The 24,236-nt window shown below is 40.8% G+C and overlaps 1 protein-coding gene across 1 annotated transcript in view; it reads right to left on the reverse strand.

The window, feature by feature from the left end:
• The window catches only part of RB1 (RB transcriptional corepressor 1), a 276,848-nt gene that overhangs the window by 10,919 nt on the left and 241,693 nt on the right, over nt 1-24,236 (reverse strand). The window contains exons 23-26 of the mRNA XM_073614116.1: nt 21,783-21,949; nt 19,851-19,881; nt 15,906-16,042; nt 10,578-10,627 (exon numbers count right to left, since the gene is read on the reverse strand). Of these exons, the coding sequence (XP_073470217.1) occupies nt 10,578-10,627; nt 15,906-16,042; nt 19,851-19,881; nt 21,783-21,949 (385 nt within the window). The remainder of the gene's footprint in view (nt 1-10,577; nt 10,628-15,905; nt 16,043-19,850; nt 19,882-21,782; nt 21,950-24,236) is intronic.

Raw genomic sequence — 24,236 nt, forward strand, 5'->3', positions numbered from 1 at the left:
TAATTACTGTATAAATGTCACTGGCAGGGAAGGGGTTAACACTAGGGGGTGACCAAGGGGTTAACTGTGTTCCCTGACTGTGTGTTCTAAATGTAGGGGGAGGGGACTGACTAGAGGGGATGACAGATTGTGGTTCCTAGCTATTAAAAACTCAAGATCTGTCTCTCCGCACAGGACAGAACAGGGATTTGTGTGTTTACACACACGTCCCTGTTCTGCCTCTCGTGCCCACGTTCGCTCGAGGCCGGCGGTCATCGCAACCTTCGGCCACGAGCATCGCACCCCCACAGTGCAGCGGGCGCGTACGTGCCTGCTATCCTGCTTAAAGGAGCCAACATATAGCTATGACGGCTCGCGAGAATGTGCCGACCTGCCGTAGTATAATGACGGCGGTTGGTCGGCAAGTGGTTTATGCAGATAAGGCACCAAGTGCATTTAATTACCACCTTAATCAGCCACAGAACCTGTGTAATTAACCCCTTCCCGCTGAGTGTACGCAGATGTGCGTACTCGGCTTTCCGGGGTTATACCGGGATGATGCCCGCAGCTGCAGGCTAAAAGCCACTCGGAGGACGCCCCCCCCGCCGCTCTTACTGGCCTCCTGTTCCACTGGGAGGCCGATGACCAATCGGCCGCCTCCGGTGGCTGGGAATGGACTGGAACGAAGCCGTGAGCGGCTTCGTTCCAGCCTCCTGATCGTAAACACGGAAGCGACGTCATGATGTCACTTCCCGTTTACTCGGCTGCCAATGGCGCCGGTTTTAAAAAAATACACAGTATTCAGAATCGCCGTTTTTGGTGATCTGAATACTTTGAAGTGCAAAGGAGGGATCGGGGGTCTTTTAGACCTCCGATCCCTCCATAAAGAGTACCTGTCACCACCTATTACTGTCACAAGGGATGTTTACATTCCTTGTGACAGCAATAAAAGTCATCAAAATTTTTTTTTTTAAAAAACATGATTTATAAATATAAAAATAAATAAAATAAATAGGAAAAAAAAAAAAACATTTTTTTTTAAAGTGCCCCCGTCCCCGCGAGCTCACGCAGCAAAGAAAACGCATACAGAAGTCGCACCCGCATATGTAAACAGTGTTCAAATCACATATGTGAGATATCGCCGCGATCGTCAGAGCGAGAGCAATAATTCTAGCACTAGACCTCCTCTGTAACTCTAACCTGGTTACCGTAAATAAAATTTAAAGCATCGCCTATGGAGATTTTTAGGTACCGTAGTTTGTCGCCATTCCACGAGTGCGTGCAATTATAAAGCGTGACATGTTTGGTATCTATTTACTCGGCGTAACATCATCTTTCACATTATACAAAGAAAATTGGGGTAACTTTACTGTTTGGTTTTTTTAAAATTCATGAAAGTGTCCCTTTTCCCAAAAAGTTGCGTTTAAAACACCGCTGCACAAATACCGTGTGACATAAAATATTGCAACAATCGCCATTTTATTCTCTAGATTCTCTGCTAAAAAAATATATATAATGTTTGGGGGCTCTAAGTAATTTTCTAGCAAAAAATACGGATTTTAACTTGTAAACACCAAATTTCAAAAATAGGCTTAGTCAAGAAAGGGTTTTATGTGTGTTCAGTTTTAAAGGAATGAGGTGGCAACCCTACTGAGAACATAACATGCAGCCATGTCCACAGGTATCAATGTGCTAAAAAGTAATGTTATGCTCAGTTTAAACATGCTGGAGGTGATTTACTAAAACTGGAACACTCAGAATTTGGTGCAGCTGATCATGGTAGCTAATCAGCTTCTAACTTCAGCTTGTTCAATTAAGCTTTGGACAAAAAAAAAAAAAACAAAAAAAAAAAAAATGGAAACGGATTGGTTTCTATGCAGAGCTGCACCAGATTTTGCACTGTCCAGTTTTAGTAAATCAACCCCACTGTGTTTCTTTATGTAATGGAGGGATTGTCCACAGAATCCAATCCTCTCACGGCAAAGCCCTTCTTGCTCAATAACATTTCCTTTAATTTTGAAATGACAATTGGGAAACTGAAAACAAGAAGTGAAAGAAGAATGTACCGTTTTTAAAGACCTGATTACTCAATACACTTTTAAAACTGTTCCCCAGCAGACTTCCTGCCTGTCTTTTGCAGCCCCTCATGTGCATATTTCTCAGACATGCAGCTTTCTCCTACACATTCCTGGTTCTATCTTTGGTATGAGCTCTGCTGTATGATAAGCAAATTACTGCATCTGTGATCACAGACACAATTAGAAGAAAAAGTGATGTTCAGTCTAGAATTCAAATTGTCATATGTATGATGGATGCTCAATAACCATTTGCTACCAATTCACATACCTGGTGGTTGTACCGGTGTCCCTGGTACTGTTTTTTTTTAAAGAGTACCTGTCACTGCCTATTACTGCCACAAAGAGGTTTATAGTGATCAAAAAAAATAAATGAAAGCAACAGCGTGACATCTTTTATTTATTTTTTTTTAAATTGGGTATTGTATTGTGCATTAAAATTTTAAAAAGTGTATTCTTTCCCAACAAACTGCATTTGAAAAACCGCTGTGCAAACACCGTGTGGCGTAAAAAAACTTGCAAAACCCACCAATTTATACTCTAGGGCCACTACTTTAAAAAATATATATATATATCATGTTCTAACAATTTTTTTTTTTTTTTTATAGAAAAAGTGCCAGAAAATGAATGGTTTTCAAGTGGTTAAAACATCGCAGAGACTTTCCTTTGGCGGTATTGAATCACTGCTGTTATAAAAAAGTTAGTTTGTTATAAAATTTTGAAAACAGGTAATTTTTCTTCTTCATCGATGTGTGCTGGTGAGGCAGCCCTGATGGGCACTGATAGGCACTAATAAGGCGTCACTGGTGGGCACTGATAAGAAGTCACTGGTGGGCACAGATGGACGACACTGCTAGGCAGCACGGATAGGTGGCACTGATTGGCAGCACTGATGGGCACTGCATAGCAGCCTCTCGGGTGATCATCAATCTTCTGTTTACATCATGTGATCAGCTGTCATTGGGTGGCAGCTGATCACATGGTATGGGACTGGGATTGGTGTTAACTCGGTGATCACAGAGTGCTCCACATGTGCCCTGCAGGGGGCGCGCAGGCAGCTCATGCACGGGAAGATGTCTATTGACGCCTTCCCGGCAGTGGCGGTGCATCCATAAGGGCGCACGGGCACCACCCCCTCTCTCCAGCCACCCCCTCTATGACCAATGGATAGATTCATGCATAGCATAAATCTATCCATGGCCGCCGCCACCCCCTGTTCAGGCTCCGGGGGGTGTTTTTGAAGCACCTGATTAGAGCTCTAATAATAGGTGTCAAAAAGGCGTATAAGAAAAGCAAATGAATATTCGCTTTCCTAACACTGAATCGCCTCTCCGCCAATCAGGTGCTCGGATCTGTTAACCGTCATCTGATTGGCTGAAACGACAGGCGCTGTGATTGGACACCTATCAGGAGGAGAAGATGGGAGGGGACGCATGAAGGACACCGCTCGCCACCATCACTGAGACAGGGCAAGCGCCGGGCAGACGGCGAGTGGGGGGGCGGGGGGAATCACAGAGGCAGCATTCAATGGGGCGCAGTGGCTGCGGTCAATGGGGCACAGTGAAGCTGCAATTGGGTTTTTTCAGTTTGCAACCCCCCCCCCCCCCAAAAAAAATTTTGAGCACCAGCCGCCACTGCCTTCCGGCAATTAAGGCCCGCACTGTAGCCGTCATTCGGCTATAGTGCGGGCGGGAGGTGGTTAATTGAACAAGCTGAAGTTAAAAGCTGATTGGCTACCATGTACAGCAGCACCAGATTTTGCACTCTTCAGTTTTAGTAAATCAACACCAGTGTGAGCTTCTCATAGCGTGCATCATAGTCTGCAGCAAAATCTGCAGCAAGTCAGATAGGGCCTAACTAGAGGGCTTGCATCACTTAACCCTTTCCTCTCCAGCTTCACTATACCTGGACCACCCTTTTATTAGTTCTTTCAATCATGAAGGCTCATCACTACAGCTTACCGAGGAATGCCTACTTCACCAGACTGACAACCATCTATCAAGGCATAATTCCTCCAAAGAACCAGTCCACTGTTCTGGGAGAAGGAGGCTAGGAAGGTGCTGTGATGTTTTCAGCACAACAGTACACTGCCCCCCCACACACACAGCCATAATCTGCCTGCATTGTATATAGAGATTCAATGGCGGCATCAATGGGTTTTATTAAAAAATGTCATTAGAGTGTTGATGAAAGGGGAAATGAGAAACCAGGAAAAGGTAAAATATAAATAAATCAATTTCAGCCGAAATTATCCTCTTGTTTCATTTTTTATTTTCATTGCAATTATTGGTCTTTTGTCCCTGGCCCGCATTAAAAGAAAAAAAAAATGTCATGGCTATTAGGTCAACAATTAAAATGGTACCCTATCCTGATTTTACCATTGTTCATGCACAGCCTGTCACAGTGCAGATCACACAAACCCCAGGTGATGAACAGTGTATCCAGTATTTTATTTTCTTTAGATAAAAGATTTAACAAAAAATGTAGGGAAATAAACCTATGCCAATGAAAAATATAGCTAGCTAATCTATTGCAATACATCATAAGACTTCATGTGACCAAGAAGACAAACAGTGATGTCATAGCTTAGGCTCTGTTCACATCTAGGCATTGCTATTTTATAGGTGTTTTTTGGGCGTTTTGCAGTGTTTTTTGTACAGGCGTTTTCAATGTTAAAAGGTCACTAAAGTAAAAGCAGTAAACACCTGTAATCTGCCAAAAAAGAAGCTTGTGTAATTTTGAGCGACAGGCATTTTGCTTTAGGTGACAGAACGCTCATATGTGAACAGGTGCCATTGAAATGAATGGGATTTGTCTTGTTGGGCATTTTTAGAGCTGAGGCTTAGAGCAAAAAAATGCTCAAAAATGCCCAGGTGTGAACAGAGCCTTAGTGATAAACATAAAAGTATAAACTGTGATGAATTGATAAAGCAACAAAAAGAAAGTCCCACGGGACAATTCCTAACACCAATTAAGTGCCTCAGTATAGAGATATCTTCTATTTCTTTTACCACTGGTGCTCAAGTAATGGATGGCAACTCATGAGAGGTGTTTTACCCCTTTTTACTGGAAGGTCAAAGATCGCTTTTGAAAAGTAGATTGGTTCCTCAGCTTTAACCACTCAACTCTTCTTCAGAAGACGTCAAGTACAGTGAAACGTACTTCAGAGTGGGGGATTCGTCACTTCCGGGTCCCATGTGACTTTCCATTTGGCCTGCCAGTGAGAGCGAGGTGTGGATCGCACGCCAACGCTGGAGCAACAGGCATTATCTGCACATGCTGTACACACCTAGTGCCAGGCGCAGTGAGATGTGAGTGCATCTATTTTATACCTTTTTTTATCATCACCAAATAGAAGATATCTCCATACTGAAGCACTTGTTTGGTGTTGGGAATTGTGACATTGGACTTTCTTTTTATTGCTTTATCAATCCATCACAGTTTATACTTTTATGTTTATCACTAAGCTATCACATCACGGTTTGTCTTCCTGGTCATAAACACCAGGGTGCTACATAATCAAGAAATATGGTCATATTTCTGAAAACTATGGTAACTTTATGATTTCTCAGAAGCAGGTGTGATTTCAGTTTCAGCATCTGTTGTGCTTTGTTTACTCACCATCTGCACATTGCTGCTGGACTGTTATCACATCTATGTAGATAAGACTGTTACACTTTGTACTTCTTGGATGTTTATGTTTGGTTGTACAATTTTTACTTAGTTTAGGGAGCTTATACACATCCCAATGTCTACAAGAATATGAGCAATTTAGGCATTACTACAGTATTCAAGTAATTTCTGAGCCATGTAAAGATTAACATGTATGCTATGAGTGCATTTATCACTCAGAAAGGGACATTATTGCACACAGAGGCTTTCCAAAATGAAAAATCTCCACAAGACAGCCCCTGCAAAGAGTGCTGCATAAAACCCATTAGAAAACGGTCTCCCCTCCAGACATATGCCACAACTTGTGACAAATTCATCTAACTGTCGGTAACCTGTATAAGTATAGGTTGCAGAATTTGTCTGTGACACAATTTACACTGTACATGGCTTTCAGTGTTAAAAATGAATGTTCGTGGTCTGCGGGATTCAAAATTGTGAGTTTAGTGGTCTGTAAGGTAGGCAACCACTGGTCCAGACTACCACCAGCAGCAGCAGCAATGGCCAGCAGAGCAGCCCATGACGGGTGGACAGAGAACAGCCTGGCTCCATCCTAGCCATACTAAAGCTGTGCCAGGTGGTAAGAAGCCTCCACTCTCCTCTGTTGCATGTGTGTAATCCAGAAACATCACCAGGGTGCTGGAAGTAATCAATAGTTGTGTTGATGTTTGTAGCTGAAGGACTCCCAGCAGTTTGTAGCTGTAGAACTCCCATTGCAGGATACCTCTTCAATTGTAAAACTGTTGGAATTCTTTGTCAACTCTACACCAAGCTGCAGTTTTTTTATAATTCATCTTTTATTAACAGGTCATTGTTACAAATAACATTACTAACCAAGACAAAACATTACTATATAAACATACAGGTAATAAAAGGAAGCCCCATGTGGATCTTTACACAATACCTCTCTTCCCTGGAACATGGCCTGAAAATAAATAAATAAAAACAGAAGGGGAAGGGGGCAGGGCGAGGAGGGAAACCTAGTTGCTTAAGATCTTCTAATGCTAGTGCATTATATGTGTTATTGATTTAGTAAATAGCTATAAAGGGAAAAAAAGGGGGGGTGGAAAAAAAAAAAAAAAAAAAGGGGAAAATAGTGTGCGGGTAACCTATTTACAATCTTTCAGTGCTACTGCATTATGTGTTTTTTATTATTTTAATAAGTGTAAAAAAAAAAAAAGGGGGGGGGGGGAGGGGAAAATTATTCCCCTCCAACTATTGTGCTTATTAATATTTCAGTTTCATAGTGTTTGTATGTGTCTACCCAATTTCACTTTTATGAGTGTTATTTACACTTAACGTGTTAAAGATGTGAATTTTAATAGAATATCTCTACTCTTCATCTCCATATCCCCCTCCCTAAAAAAAAGGGGGGTGGGGGAAACCAAGAGATCAAAACTCAAGAAAGGGAACAAAGGCATTGTGGGGGGGGGGGGGGGGGGGCACTCCCCATAATCAACATATAACATTTAAACAAATATTTAATCTTAAAAACTGTTGTAGTTCATTCCTCATTTATCTTCCTACTATATAGCTATTTCATCTAGTCTATTTTATTTCTGTCTATCTCTTGTGCATACTTTTCCCAGCCTGCCCATATTTTTTCAAATTTCTCCTGTTGATTTCTAGTCTCATAAACCCACCTTTACGCCTCCATTATTACGTCCACTTCCCTTTTCCACTCTGCTAGGGTAGGGCATGTAACCGCTTTCCAATATCTGGGTACCAAGCTCTCGGCTGCATTTAATAAATGTTGTATGACACCATTTTTATATGATTTTATAGATCCAATAGTCTCATGAAACAAGAAGTGCAGTGTTAACTCTATTGATCTATTAGACATTTTCTTGATCCATGGGGCTTTCTTCCCAGAATACCCTAATCTTTGGGTAGAACCACCAAATATTGAGAAACGTGCCCCTGTCTTTACATCCCCTCCAGCAACAGTTATCTGCGGTTGGGTATGTCTGTGCTAGTCGCACCGGGGTCTGGTACCATCTAGCCAGGAACTTGTATGACATCTAATGGATAGATGAGCTATTGGACGAAAAGTGTGTTACTTCTATTAGTTTTTTTTATTTGTGGTGGAGCAAATTGACAACTTCGTTCCTTTTCCCATTCTTTAATGAAGTAAGGCGTTGTGGTATTTTGTTCACTAAGCATTAGTTTATACATTTGGGACAGTAAGCGATTCAATTTTGACATCTTCATACACGTTTTCAAATATAGTTAAGGAGTTCAGAGTCCTTACTTGGGGTTCTAGTTTGTTAAAGAAATTTAGCATTTGATAGTATCTCCACCCTACCATCGCCATGTCCCCTTGTGATGATACCAGTTCCATTTGGGGAACAAGAACATCCAATGGGGCGTACCTTAGACACATTGTATTCCCATCTGATTCCCATGGGCCTAGTGCTCCCTTTTCCTCCCCAGGGGGGGAAGCATGGATAACCTCCCAATGGGGCCAGTGGAGATGTTCTAGGGGCATATTTGCTGGTTTTGTTTATTCTATCCCCCACTGCCAGTGTATTCCGTGTTAGTGGGGATGTCCATTTGGACAATCCCCTATCCTTGGCTGGTATCCATGGTGCCCCCGCTAAGTTTCTACCTGCCATATTTTTCTCTATTGAGGCCCATGCTTTGTTTGCGGAGTCGTGGCACCAGTTTAGGATGCGTACCAGAGACATTGCTCTGTAACACAGTGCAATGTCTGGTAGCCCCACTCCTCCTTCCCCCTTACTTCTGCATAAGATGTCATACGCTATTCTAGCATTCCCATCCTTCCATATAAAGGATACAAATGCTTTACATATCTTTTTAAAAAATATTTGGGGATGTGGTAAGTGTACAGTATACAGGATATATATTAATCTAGGTATTACTTTCATCTTAAGAGTATTGATTCTACCAAACCATGTTAGTGCAAGTCCTTTCCATTTATGCAAATCCTCTGTTATTTCCACGAGCAGGGAGCTATAATTTCGTACATATATTTGCATCTGCAGTAATATGAACTCCTAAATAATATAACGATTCCCTGTTCCATATAAACGGGTAACTATTTTGCAAGGATGTGGTTAATAATGGTGCCACGTGACTAGGTAATACTTGATTTATACTTCCTGGCGATGATCTCATCTTGGCCATTCTCCAATATTTCCACTCTGTTTCCTATTGCCACTACCTCTTCCCTGACATTTTCCACTGCTTGTTTGCATGATCGTGGCTATTAATTGTTGTATATCTGTTTTTGTGGGTAGTGCTCTAATAAGATCTCTAATGTCCCGGTCAACCCAGATCTTTACTAGTTCTGTCTCGGTGTCATTTGTGCCAAGTATGTTTCGCTCCTCAGGGGCTACTACCACCAGCTCAGCCAAGGGTGCAGATGATATTATTCCCTCTGATATATGATTTATCTCTAAGGGGTCTCTCCCCTGCTCTCATAAGACCCTGGTCAGTTCCCATTGGGTCATATGGGGGGTAGCGGTTCTATGTTGATCTGCTGGATCATCTCCTGGGGTCACTCCCCGGTTATATGCCGACTGGCTTGCTCTGTCCTTTGAGGTCATTAATAAATCCCTCCCTTGTTCTGTTTTGGTATCTGTTGGGGTATCTACCAACTTTGGAAGCCCCTCCTTACCCCTCTTTTGTCCACTCCTCCTCCAAATCTCCTGCATACCTCTTGGGACCTGCGGGCTGTCCCTCTGCTTCATCTCAGTGTGCCCACCGCCTTCGCTCCACTCTTCTCCTCCAGACATCTGACTGCCTTGCCCGCCCAGCGGCGGGCTCCGGTTTTGCAGGCCTTGCACTTGGACGCTGTGAAGTGGGATCAGTGAGCTGCGTCCGGCTTTCACATGGGTTCCTCTGGTCTCTCATACCTCCCCTCATGATTGCGAGCCGTTCCTCCAGTGCTGTCTACACTCTGTGGCATCATGTATGCTCTCAGCCCACCGGCCATACTCCTGCTCCCTCCTCTGGCTGGCTGAATCGCCGCCCGTCTGCGAGTGGTCGTCTCTGCTTCCAGGCGCTCCTCTCCTATGCTCACTGCAGCCCCTGGATCTTTCCGCCTTCTGTCGGCTATTAGCCATTAGCCTCTAATCAAGCACAGCGCAGCTGTCTTTCTGTATGTGGTCCGGGTGTGTGAGGAAGCTCTCACCTCACACGTCTGCTCCTCCCATCAGCCCAAGCAGCCATAGGATGCATTAAGATGACACACCAAGCTGCAGTTAACATTATTAACCTCTTGTTGCCCATGTAACAAATATGTGTTGTGGCAAAGAGGGTGGCTTTACCGCCCACACACCCCACGTGTCCATGGCCATCAGAGCTTTCTGTGCTGGGAGCACACACACTACCTGCTCCCATAACATTGACCAAACTGTCCCACAGTTCTCAGTCTCCACTAATGATCAGGGGCCGGGAGGACCACCTCCCAATCCCATGACCACTTTGACAAATAATCACAGTGGTCACATGATCATCTGGCCCTTCCCGCCATAGAGGCCCAGTTAAAAGGGTGCAGGGGCCTGGTATCTGCTGACAACTTTAACATTTTGGAACATCCATTACTGTCTTGGGGACATGGTCACCAGGAACAATTGAGAGGGTGAATCTACATAGCAGAGACACAAACCACAATAAAAACCCTTCCCTACTCTATCCAAAACTAAAAACAAAACTTTGAGTTAAAGAGCACCTATAGCCAAACACTTTTTTTTCTTCTACATTTTCATCATTCAACAAAGATGCTTTTTTGCTCATCAGAATATACAAAGTGCAGTCCTTATAAGTTATGTCGGAATTTAAGTAAGTTAAGCATAAAATGCTATAATAAAAAGAAGATGCAAAACTTACTCATTTCTGCAAGTTTCTGCTGGAACTTTGAATCAGTAGAAAGTGTTTTGCTGGTGAAATGGAAAACAAGAACAGGATGAGTAACTTCAGATTCAAAAACCAAAAACCAAAATAAAAACAAAAACAGTATTGTCACCAAATATTAGAGGAGCAGGTTTTTTGGAGCAAGTTTTTTGAGGCAAATATTTTTTTTGAGTATGTAGATGATGGTCTAGAACAGGGATATGCAATTAGCGGACCTCCAGCTGTTGCTAAACTACATCCCATCATGCCTCTGCGTGTCATGCTTGTGGCTCTCAGAGTCTTCCTATGCCTCATGGGAAATGTAATTCTGCAACAGCTGGAGGTCTGCTAATTGCATAACCCTGGTCTAGAAGTTCTTTAGAAAATATTACATTTTGCAGAATGTTTTCTAAGAGCTAATTTGTTGCCCTGGACTACTGTACATTGCTCTTGGCTTTTCTGAATTAGCCATTTTTTTATGGCTGATTTTTTACATTTGTGCTTTTTGTGGTGAGTTTTACTGGGCTGACAGATGTGGTTTGTTGCTCTTTCTGCACATTGTTCTGAGCCTTTGGAACCGGTCACTGTTTTTTTGAGAGCAAGCTTATTTTTGCCAAGTCTTTTAGGCAAGTTTCTTGAAGTGAGCTTTTTCTTGAGCCTGTAGATGGGGATCCAAAATGTTTTGTTTTCTGGGTTGTAATAGAACTTTAGTGAGTCACCAAGATATAAGCAGGCAAAATGTTTTCTATATATATATTACTCAAAAGGGTTGGCTGTACCAGAAAGCACTTTTTTGGTTCATGCAAATGAACTAAAATTGGCATTTTTATGCCTATTATAAATCTCCCTGCACTTTTCTGTACCCAGGGAGCCGCACTTGAAGGACAGGCTGTACTCTTGTGAACCCTGACTCTGCTGTATGTGAGGCGTGCCTTAAAAAGGCATCAGGTATTGGGGTTATGATACATTACCTACACTGTATCGCTTGACAGGGTTATAAATACATTTCAGTTAGTTCCTGATGTATCAGGATTGCCCTCTTAATAGAGGTTAATGTTTGGAAGATTACTAATGCACCTGAGACCTCTTTGTTCATTAATATTATTATTATACAGGATTTCTATAGCTCCAAAAGTTTGCGCAGTGCTTAACAAAATGAAGGCAGACATTACAGTTACATTACAATTTGGTACAAAAGGAATCTGAGCTCACTGCTCATTAGAGCTTACAATCTAAAAATGCTCCTGTACCCGTTTTGGCTTTGAAACGTGCCTTATTTTACAGTTTAAACAGATGTTTAATGTTATGCTAAAGTATGCAATAAACATTTTTAAATAAAAAAAAAAAAAGGAGGCATGCCTGTTTTTTGTGCATTTTCACACCTTTTGACGCCCAATAAAATAATGAAAATGCATGTAAATTGACTACAATGAACATAAAAAAATTTAAAAAAAGACAAGACCTGAATAGATGTGAACATGGCTTTTTTGTTATATTCGGGAATATGTAAATAAAAGACCTGTGCATGAGCAAATATTAGTGCTTTACCCTACAGCAGATGGAACAAATACATCCCCCTGGACTAGTCAGCAAGATATTGAGATAAACCAGCACTGGTTTATCATAATGTTTTCAGGAATGCTAAATAAATGTGAGTTTCGTGATCTCTGAAACTGATGCTTTTAACCTCCCTGGCGGTATTCCCGAGTCTGGCTCGGGTTGGATTTTTTATACCAAAAGCGGTATCCCCGAGCCAGACTCGGGCTTGCATCGCAGGATCCAGGAAGAGCATACTTACCTTGTCCCCTGGATCCTGCGATGTCTCCCCGCTGTGATCGGCGAGCCGCTGTGTCTCGCTCGATTCACAGTGCCGAGCTCCGTTCCCTGCGAGCGTTGCGACGCACGGGGACGGAGTTCGGCAGTAAATTCAAAAGTGAAACACACAGTATAGATACAGCATACTGTAATCTTACAGATTACAGTACTGTATCAAATAACTACACATCCCCTTTGTCCCTAGTGGTCTGTCCAGTGTCCTGCATGCAGTTTTATATATATAAAACTGTTCTTTCTGCCAGGAAACTGGAGCTTGTCCATAGCAACCAAAACTGTCTCTTTACATCAAAAGTGGTTTTAGAGCAGCTAGAAAAAAGCGATAATAAATTAGAATCACTTGCAGAATTGAGCGATAGTGATTTGTGGGGAGATCCGTCATCAAACACTAAAAGTAACGAAAGCTAAAATTCTGCAACTGAGCAAATTTCAGTGTTTTTGATTTGATTACATTATTATATAATTTTTATTATTATTATATTATTATTTGTTATAATTATTTATAGTTATTTATTATATTATAATTTTTTATTTCGTTTTTCAAACTTTATCATACCCGGGATGTCTACTAGACTCTTGTTTGGACAGATTTAAGTGAACTATTCCTAAGAATTACAGGCCTACAATATAAAACGCCAAATTTCTGTGCAAAATAATTGTACCGCTTTCAGCACCTAAAATCAGAAATAATCATACCGCCAGGGAGGTTAATAAATGAGCAGTCACATTTGTAGCTATAGAGAAATTTAAATGACTACAAAGTTTCAAGGACAACATATAAAATTTTTTAGAATATTGGATTATATTATGTATTGAATGAATACGTGTAATACTTCAGTCTACCAGAATATGTACATTTAGTTTATGTTTACCTAAAATGTAAAGAAGTGGGAAAAGGAATACAGAGATTTATAAAACTGGGCATTTTTTAACAGAACATTTATTCTGTTGCATCAACTGGCACAATGCTTCAGGCCAAATAACATTTTGCCGATGGTAAACGCTGTCCAAAAAAAAAAAAAATTAAAAACATTGCTCACGCTATTTTGTAATATCTTTAATACATAAATGATTTAAACAATCAAGATGTTCGATGGATAACTTGGATTTTGCCATAAACTCCTTTTCTCAGAGTCCACTAAAAAAACAGTGGTGATAATTAAAGTGTCATTAAATCCAAAATTTTTCTATTTATAATCAATATTTATAATGGCGTCCTTTATCTATATTGTGCACCTTTTCTTTACTTATCTTATATATTTAAATACCTGGTTAATCCTACCGTTTCTAATGTCTTACCACTTCTCAAGTGTCAACAAAATAACAGTCAATTCTGTGGCTGCTGCGTTGCCACTCACTCTGCGCATGCGCCACAGTGGGGTTGATTTACTAACGGCAAACCCACTTTGCACTACAAGTGCACTTGAAAGTGCAGTCCCTGTAGATCTGAGGGGAAGCTCTGAAATGAGGTGAAGCTCTGCTGATTTTATCATCCAATAATGTGCAAGCTACAATGCTGTTTTTTATTTTCCTTGCATGTCCCCCTCAGATATACAGCGACTGCACTTGTAGTGCAAAGCGGATTTGCCTTTAATAAATAACCTCCAATGTCTTTTCAATGCCTTCACTTTCCTCTGTTTCAGTTGCCTAACATGTCAGCTGGGGGGAGGAGACTCCAACATTAGAACTGCAGGATGGCACTAGCAGTAGTAATGACTGATAGGAGATTTCTCTCTCAAGTTTACCGGTCTCATGTTTCACACAAACAGAGCTGCTGGCAAAAGCAATCTGTGTACCATCCCTAAAGCCCATGCTTTGTGAGAAACATGAGACTGGAAAACCAGGGAGAGAAATCCCTCATCTTTAATGACTCTGTGTGAGGGGCCTGCCATTTTGGAGTCCTGGACAGAGATGGCTGCATTAAATCAATAAGTTGTCAGAGAAATTGTGTAGTTCAAAATTTTATAATTCTAGAATTGTAATTTGAAAATAGGGCAATCTATTGATTTTTTTTTACTTCCGAAGTATTTGTGGTCTTGTTTACACAATTCTACCAAAACTGGATATTTTAAAGATAGCACTTGATACACGTATTTGAATTACATCTATATTGCTCTGTTCAGTAAAGGGTATTAGAAAAGTATGGGTAAATCTGCCGTAGAGTGGCAAAACTGACAAAGTTGTTGAAAAAAAGTTGTCAGAGAAATTGTGACATAGTTGAAGAGAAAATCTGCCTTGGCCAGGTAGGTCGCCTGCTGCATGCTTAAAATAGAATTAGAACCGAATGCAGAGATTGCTGTTAAAACTGGGTCCTGCTTCAGTGGAAGGCAAGTATAGTCACTCTGTGGTTGAGAGTTGTGCAAGCCTTCAGCAGAGCGAATATTCATCTGAGTTTTTGCCTTTAGCCTGGTTTCTCCTTAGCTACAGCTGAGGATAATCTCCTCTGGGGTAATCATGGACTAGGGTGCGGAATATAGGGTAAGCTTGTCTGAGAAGGAATACAATGCAACCCGGGTGCAAATTGTCTTGTAGTGAAGTCCTCGTGGCGAAAGGGCAGGGGGAAGCACCTGAGTACCTTATAATAGCTCAACAGAAGTGGTGGTAAAGTGTGATGAACAGGATGAAACACTTGGTCATCCACCTAAAACTAAGTTTTGAGTTAATGAATTTTAGCATCAAGTTTGAAAAGTTTACACTGTAAAGTGAATACATTTCAAACATAGCCCTGGTTTTTAGTAACTGTCAGAGGTACAGGGTGACCCTGTCATACCTGTCCATGATGCTGCTCCCAATATAGGGTCAGGGCTTCACCTGTCATGGTGGGCATTCCATAAGAATGGACCACAGCCCTGGACTTGTATACTCTGCAGCTAAATACATGCATTCCAGAAAGTTCTTAGTATTGAGATGAGCACCCATGCAGGTCCACTGAAGCAACATTACAGGCTGTCCCCACAGAGTGGGGTCTGGCTTCCAAGTTTTTACTGGGGTTTCAGTGTTCCGGATACTTCAATTGTTGTGTTAAAAGACAATGAAGAGTTGATTGAAGAATCCGAAGATAACAAACAAGTGATACTAAGAGTGATTCCTCTGTAAGGGAGAAGGTCCATCACCTTAGGACCCTAGAAAAAAACTGCAGACTAACAGAGTGAGGTAGGGTTATAGGGGGACGCCCAGGGGGTATGTTTTCAAAAGCTTGCCAGTGTCCAATCACCAGAAGGAACCAAACATAACCCAGGGTTTGTGAATACTCAGCCTGTGTCATGAACAGCACAATTACGAACACATTTTTTTTTTTCTGAAAAGCGCAGTCATCAACCCCTTTCTACTGTTCTTGGCTGTAAGGAATTGATTACTGTCTGTTCACAAAGACTGCCAGGAGCCTTTTCTAGGTAGCGATAAAAAAAATCAACACACTTTTAGAACGTTATAAATGCAAGCAAATGGTTTCTCTTTTAAACATAATTATCTGTGTAAAGTTATTCATCATACCTTCCATCTGCCTCATCATGGTCATCAAATCGGAGCTTCTTTAGAGGTTTGGGGGCTGTGCCATCTTGTGCGGTCCTCTTAGAAGGGCGTTCAGCACTGCTCAGCATTTGGTTAATTTTCTGAAATTTCTCTGACGACTAAAAAAACAAAAAAAAAAAAAAAAACAAAACAGCATTTGTATATTATATATAGCAAACAAGTGCAAGCTGGAAAATATCACTAAGAAGTATATTCATGGGACAAACACAGGAAAACACTGACCAATTAGCTATAAGAAAGTGTATGAATGCAATGCAAAGTAATATGTAAAACCAACACAACATATTGTCATATTGGTGTCTCTTAAAAAGTGTACATAAATTAAAAAATAAAGATGTGCTATATTATAGAGAATATTTTAAAAACACTCAATCGTGCCCAAGGAGTGCTCAGAAAAATTTCCCTCCTGAAAAAAACAGACTAGCACTTGCTGTGTCTAGGCATTCCTGTGCCTTCAGTCCCAAAGCTGTATATCTACACTGAGATTCTAAACCTTGTACATAGTATTAGATTTTTTTTTTGTTCAACCCAGCTTCTGTAGGACCGGCTGCTGTACACATGGGGCGAATATTGGCCCGTTTCTATTGAACCGTCTGATGCCGCCCGTGTATACTGCCCTTAAGGCACTGTATGCCTTCTGTGACTGTTAGTCCCAAGCTTTGTAGTGAAATTTGAGGTCACTACTGTACATCATACTGCTCTCCCTGCTGGAGTGAAAGCTGCAATGTCTACTTCTCTCTGCTTCATCTACTCTGTGGATCCTTGTTTTCTGAACCTCTCCTGCTGCTTGATTATTCTTCCATTGGTTATCAGATTATCACTCTGGGGGCAGCTTTAACATGAAAAAGCAGTCTTTCCTCTGCCTAGAAGGTTGTACACACAAAAAGCCACAAGCATGGTATATCAGTCTTGAGGAAAACATCAGCTGCTTAGAGACCCACAGACAAAACTGGGCACTAAGCGGTCTACCTGCATTTATTTGGCAGAGCTTCCACAATTCAGGTTCTTTTTAATTGTTTGGTACCTAAAAGCTGACATTCAGTATTAAGATATGAAGTCTATTAACCACTTCAGCCCCGGAAGAATTTACCCCCTTCCCGACCAGAGCACTTTTTGTGATTCGGCACTGCGTCGCTTTAACTGACAATTGCGCACGGTGCAACCAAACAAAATTGACGTCCTTTTTTCCCACAAATAGAGCTTTCTTTTGGTGGTATTTGATCGCCTCTCCGGTTTTTATTTTTCGCGCTATAAATAAAAAAAGGAGTGACAATTTTGAAAAGAAAACGCAATATTTTGTACTTTTTGCTATAATAAATATCCCCATTTAAAAAAAAAAAAAAAAAAAGCCATTTTTTTTTTTTTTTTTAAGTTTAGGCCTATATGTATGCTTCTATATATTTTTGGTAATAAAAAAAAAAATGCAATAAGCGTATATTGATTGGTTTGCGCAAAAGTTATAGCGTCTACAAAATAGGATATAGATTTATAGCATTTTTATTATTTTATTTTGTTTTTACTAGTAATGGCAGCGATCTGCGATTTTTATCGTGACTGTGACATTATGGCGGACACATCGGACAATTTTGACACATTTTTTGGACCATTGGCATTAATACAGCGATCAATGCTATACAAATGCATTGATTACTGTAAAAATGTCACTGGCAGTGAAGGGGTTAACACTAGGGGGCGATCGAGGGGTTAACTGTGTTCCCTGGGAGGTGATTCTAACTGAGGGGGAGGGGACTGAGGGGGAGGGGACTGACTAGAGGAAGTGACGGATCGTGGTTCCTAGCTAATAGGAACACACAATCTGTCACTCCTCTCAGAAACGGGAAGTGTGTGCTTACATACACTCGTCCCTGTTCTGTGTCTCCTGCTCACGATCGCTCGTGGCTGGCGGTCATCGCGACCGTCAGCCACGAGCATCGGCACCCCCGCTGTGCAGCGGGCGCGCGCACGCCTCCGGCGGTGCGCACCTGCTATCCCGACCCCGCGAGCTGACGTATAGCTATGACAGCTCACACAGGGGAGCCAACCTGCCGCAGTATAACTGCAGCAGGTGGTTGGGAAGCGGTTAAAATATATAGTATGCAGCGCAAATTGCTTCTTTGAGAAAATCTGTCAAATGTTTAGAAAGATCACATTCTCAAAAAATATTGTATTCTGATAGTTGTATGCAGTTATAAATGTCATAGCAATCAGAAAATGATTTTTTTAGTTCCCATGCCTTCATTTATATTTTTCTCTGTATTTACATTCAGGCAAAACTGTTGATGAGTTGAAAGTTACAGTGACAGGGGTTGGGGGGTTGGGACAAATTGTATTGCTGCTCGGGGTGCTGGACTACCTGTAGACAGTGTAAAAAAAATGCTATGGGTCATTCCAACCTCTGTTAGTTTAGCGGGGCATATTGGTCTGCATGTGAATGTGAAAAATGCATTTGGAGTTCAAAAGGGTATTAGGGCAGATTTTTTTTTGTATAAGGTTTTAAAACCTCTGTAAGGTTCTCTTGCTGTGTCACTGCTGGGGAAATTCACCCTAATTAGTGGGAATGCTGTAGCAGTCCCACTATTGTTATTCGATTCTATTTATTTTTATTCCGTACATTTTTTGGCTCTGCGTAACTTCTGCATACTTTCAGCTATTAAAACCATTCAACTATTAAAATGTCCGTCTCTTTTAGCTGATGTGTGCTCTTTTTCAACTTTTTTTCTACCATTTATACTTTTTAAAATATTAAGCTTTTTAACACTTTTTTTTAACATTGAAGTCAATGGGAGCATGCTTGAAATCCTTAAATTGTTCTTCCGCTCCCAAAAGTTTCAGCTCCTTCATACTTTCACCTAGAGACACCAAACAAACTTTAAAATGTTCACAAAATATTCAGCTATCTGGCTATATCTTTTCAGTTTGATATCTTTTACAGTTTTTGAGAAAAAGCTTTTTGTTTAGAGATCATTTCAGGAAATTTTAGCCATTAATCAGAGTGTACTGTGTTTGTTTTGATGTCATGGTTACCAAAGGTTCTGTTATACACAGGGGGGGGAGGTGGCTGGAGCATCTCAGAGAGCCACAGAGGGGAGGGGACAGACACACCATGTACTAATTTATAATAGAGGAATATGATGGGGCAGTTTTGATGGTGGCAAGATGGGGCAGTTTTGATGGGACAATTCTGATGGGGCAGTTTTGATGGTGGCAATATGATGGGGCAGTTTTGATAGGGCAATTCTGATGGGGCAGTTTTGATGGTGGCAATATGATGGGGCAGTTTTGATGGGGCAGTTTTGATGGTGGCAATATGATGGGGCAGTTTTGATGGTGGCAATATGATGGGGCAGTTTTGATGGGGACAATTTTAATGGAGCAGTTTTAAAGGTGGCAATATGATGGGGCAGTTTTGATGGGGGCAGTTTTGATGGGGGCAGTTTTGATGGGGCAATATGATGGGGCAGTTTTAATGGGGACAATTTTGATGGGGCAGTTTTGATGGCAGTATGATGGGGCAGTTTTGATGGCGGCCATTTTAGCAATTTAGCTATTCAGCATTCCCACGCATTTTCCCCAGGAAATGCATTTTCTAGTTATTAATTATTTCTCATGTTACCCTCTGTCTCAGGAACAAAAAGTAAGGAAAACCCTAAAATCTGACAGTTGTGAAACAAAAGAATGCAAGTTTGCCAACTGCCAAATGTGAGCTTTCGCCAAAGTGTTGGGAGATTCCACTCACTTTCATGAATGAAGACAAGAAAAAAAAAAGACATACCAGTAATTAGGTCAAATACATTTAGTGTTAAGGTGAGGGTAACATTATTCATTTCTTATTCGCTAATAAGTCCAGTCACAGTTTCTCTGAAAATACACAGAATTCATATTCAAAATTGCACAATTAAAACTTACTCCAAATGATTCACCAATGGATACTAAGATTCTGGAAAGAAACAAAGTAAAACATGTTTCAGTGAAAATGTAGAAAAATTAGTAAGAAATCACTAAACATCTAACAGTCTGTACAAATCCCAATGTCAAGTTAGCAAGGCTCCCCAGGGCCTTCCAAGAGGATGTAGGAACATGAGTATGCAGCTTTTCTAAATTCCAAAAGTGCCAATAGGTTCATGAGCAAAAACAACCCTGAAGGGCACCATGCAAACTCCCTCTGACAACCAGGTCATAGACTTGACCATCTAGCTACATGTACGCTTTATGTCATCTCAAGGCAGGCACAAGAATAGTGGCGCAGATAGATGCTATGTTATCCCATGAGAAATAACAGTGGTCAGGACAACCTGCCTGATTACCACTCTCCCTCCGAGGACCACCGGCTGGTTGACAGTGGTCACTGGTGGGTGAGTCATCAATCCATCTGAAAATGCCCAGAATGTAATTTGCTCTGCTCACACTCAGATTATTGTACATTCTAAAATCCCTGTGACTTTAGAACTTTTTTATTTTGCCTTTTACATTTGAGGCAAAAATTAAAATACATGAGCACGTTTCAGTGTAAAGCTTTCATATTATTTCAGCAGCTATGATACCTTTATTGTAAGTAATTATGGGCAAGATAATTTAAGCTCAGTTACTAATGTAATAATTCCAGATGTACGAATGTTCATTCAATGTAATTACATGAATATATAAGCAATTGAATCAAATTCTGTAGCTCATAGATACAGTACACCATGTTAAAAATGGGTGGCATGGAAACCAGTCAGTTTCCAGGTTGTTGTTTTTTATTGTCAAAGCTTAAAGTGGAAGTCTATGCCAAAACTAAAATTCCTGCATCTATAGACACCTATCTAAGTAGAAATCAGTATACATACCTTTTTTTTTTTTTAAAGCTGATATTACCCGATCCCACGCTGAGCTGTCAGCCGCGGCTTCTCTGTGGAGGCAGATGCAGAGGACACTTCCGACAATGGAAGCCCCAAAGTAACTATGGCTGACATCACATTCATTTCACAGCCGTTGTCAGCCGTGTCCTTTGCAGAGCTTCTGCCGCTGTGGATCGGGTCGGAACGCCTTAGAAAAAAGGTATGTATACTGATTTTTTATTTACAGGGCTAGATAGGTTAGTGTTAGATCATGGGTGTCTATAGATGCAGGGATTTTAGTTTTAGCATAGACTTCAAATTTAATTGAACAAACTGAAGTTAGAAGCTGATTGGCTACAATGCACAGCTGCACCAGATTACGAGTGCTTCAGTTTTGGTAAATCTCCCCTGATAGAGTTACTGCTGTGTTAAATGAGCCACTTGCCAGTGAATATACTGCTACACAGGCAGTCCCCTAGTTACAAACATCCGACTTACAAATGACTCCTACTTACAAACGGAGCGAGACAACAGGAAGTGAGAGGAAATCTACCCCTAAGAAGGGAAATTCACTTCTGTAAAAGTCATTATGGGAAAAAGGTGTCCCCACTGATGCTTTATCACTAAGGCTTGTTTCCACAACAACCCAAAATTTTCAAAATCCAATTGTCATTGGGACAGAAAGTGAGGTAAAATCTTCTGAACAGGGACACAGACAGCAACAAATGTTACAGGGGTGTTAACGCTTCCCTATGCTATCCAAAAAGCGTAAAAATATTTTTTTTTGGCTGGAGCTACACTTAAAAAATTTACCTGTTCCAACTTACAAACAGATTCAACTTAAGAACAAACCTACAGTCCCTATCTTGTTTGTAACCCGGGGACCGCCTGTACCCATAAGTGTTTTATGGCCACTTAATCTGGCTTCTCCAAATCAATAGCTGAAAACAATCTAAGCCTCATGTCAAAATGTTTCAACATAAGCATATGGGCCAGCATTGAAAATCTTTGCATAACAGACCTAGTCCTTGGCGTCATTTTTGTTGGAGACAGAAGTCCATCTGATGACTTGTAAGGACTTTTTAAAGGAGAAACGTAGATGTTATTTCCACCAGGAATTCTTAAAGGAGAGTTTGCAAATCTGTAAGGACTTCGTGGTATTTGAGGAATTGGAGACAAAGTGGGAGGCTTAAAAATAAAACAAAAAATATGAAAAATTAAAAGTTACAACAAATACCAAAACGCTTAGTATTAGAGGCAGATATAAAAGCTGAACTCTAAACAGAAAACTTTTTCTATGGCTTTTTTCTGCTTTCTTACTTTTATTGGATATGTTCCCCTTCTTATCCAGAATATAATGGTTGTGGGAAATCCATTCTTTGTTTCTATGAGAGGCCTCTCATACTCAATACTGGAGCTGCTACTGGTCTCATTTCCTCATTGCAATTTTATTTTCAGTGAGGGGTGACGTCACTACATCTCCACTCGCTGTAGTGGGTCAACTGAGGAGTCTGATTAACAGTCCAGGAGAGTCCTGGTCTATCCCAACTCCCATGTCTCTTGGTTTGATATGCCTCTCTCTACTACAATTCTAATGGTATGATGGGAATTGAAGTTTCTCATAGCAGCACAGTGAGAAGAGCAGATGGGACAAACCCACCTACAACAGGTCTGAAGCACAACTGAAATAGCTTTTTCCAAATAGCAGAAATGATGTAACTGATTTTTCAGCAGAATTACGAGCTAAATTGTGATGTTGTTTTGTAACTAATTTGCAGGTTTTAAATATTCATGGTTGATGTCAATATAAAGTGATTTTTAATTGCATCCCAGAGCTTAACTATAAGCTGATCTGGCCAGACTATTATAAATACTTTGTTTCAACAGCTACGGTTCTCATATTAATCAAACTATTCACACAGATTTTTTTAACACAAGATTAATAGATTCCCTAGATTAGATGTTGGGTCTAGCTAACATTATTTGTTTAGAAACCCAAAATAAATATAAAGTGATAATATATTACACGTTGTATTACTAGTGGTGACTGTAATCTCAAACTTTTTAAGAGTATTTAAAGTGGAACTTTAGTCAGAAAATTATGTCCTGCTAGATGACTTCAGGCTGTCCCCTTTTGCAGGAATAGCTCTGGAAAACATTAAAAAGGTCCCTATACTGTTTAAAACCCAATAATACACTGGCTCACCCTGCTCTAGACATGCTCAGTTGCTCTCCATTTTAGGCACTGCTGAGTTTGTAGAGGCTAAATTGCCGACAGCCTTAAAGTGGAATTATACCCTCCTATTCCTAGGGCTTGTTTACACTTGCTTCAAAACAAGGCTTCGGACAGGCTTTGCTAAAGCTCTCTAAACGCCAGTCAAAGCTCCTGTCACTAAATAAAATGGTTAGCTTACAGTCCTGTTTACACCTTGCTTTTGCTTGCTGCTTCGATGAGGCTTTGGTGGAGCCTTTGGTGGGGCTTTGATGAGGCCTCAAACGAACTTTGCCATAGACTTCTATGGAGGCTTTGAAGACCACTAAAGCTACATGGGGTATAATTTTTGAAGCAAAGCCGAAGCAAAGCAAAGTGTAAACAGGACTGTAAGCTAACCATTTTATTTAGTGACAGGAGCTTTGACTAGTGTTCAGAGAGCTTGAACAAAGCCTGTCCAAAGCCTTGTTATGAAGCAAGTGTAAACTAGCCGTTAATGTGTGTTGAAGCCGAAGCAAGTGTAAATGAGCCCTTACAAACAAGAAAGCTGCTCCTGTTTGAACTGCAACTGCCATGGTGCTGTACATGTGATCAGTTAGGACACCAACCATTTACTGGTTTGACAATTTGGTTAAAGTGGAGTTCCACCCACTTTTACAACTCTTCACCATCCCTCACTAAACTGTGCACTGTAAACCAATTGGATATTTTTTTATTTTTTTTCTCAGCACTTACTGTATATCTGCTGTATTCATTTTTCACTTCCTCCTCCCTGGCCGCGGCCCATCGCATCATTTCCTGTTTGCAATGCCTTCTGGCAACTACAACTGCCTCTGACACTGCTGTTGCTATGGAAACCTGACCTGAAACCTATTACACTGCTTGTGCTGCACTGAGCATGTGCGAGATCTGCAAGGATGAGATCCAGGAAGAAATAGTCCGGCTTTAGATGCCCAGACTTAAGATGGCCACGGCCTGCTGCAAGTTTATAAAATAACAAACTACTGCTATAAACTAACAAAACAGACCTTAGTTTACAGACTAACTTTACTAGAATACATTAAGCTTGTGTATTATAGGGGTATTTTTATTTACAAAGTATAATTTCGGCTGAAACACCACTTTAAGGACACAGTCAAATCAAACTGTTTTTTTGAAACTGGCAAATCAATTGGTTTAGTTTCGTTCTATGATTTACAGCTGAGGCTTTGGGCTGCAAAATGGCAGCCTCCAGCAAAAACAAACAGGAACAATGCTGGAGTC

Source organism: Aquarana catesbeiana, linkage group LG02 (genome assembly GCF_042186555.1).
Source record: "Aquarana catesbeiana isolate 2022-GZ linkage group LG02, ASM4218655v1, whole genome shotgun sequence".
Lineage (NCBI taxonomy): Eukaryota > Metazoa > Chordata > Amphibia > Anura > Ranidae > Aquarana > Aquarana catesbeiana.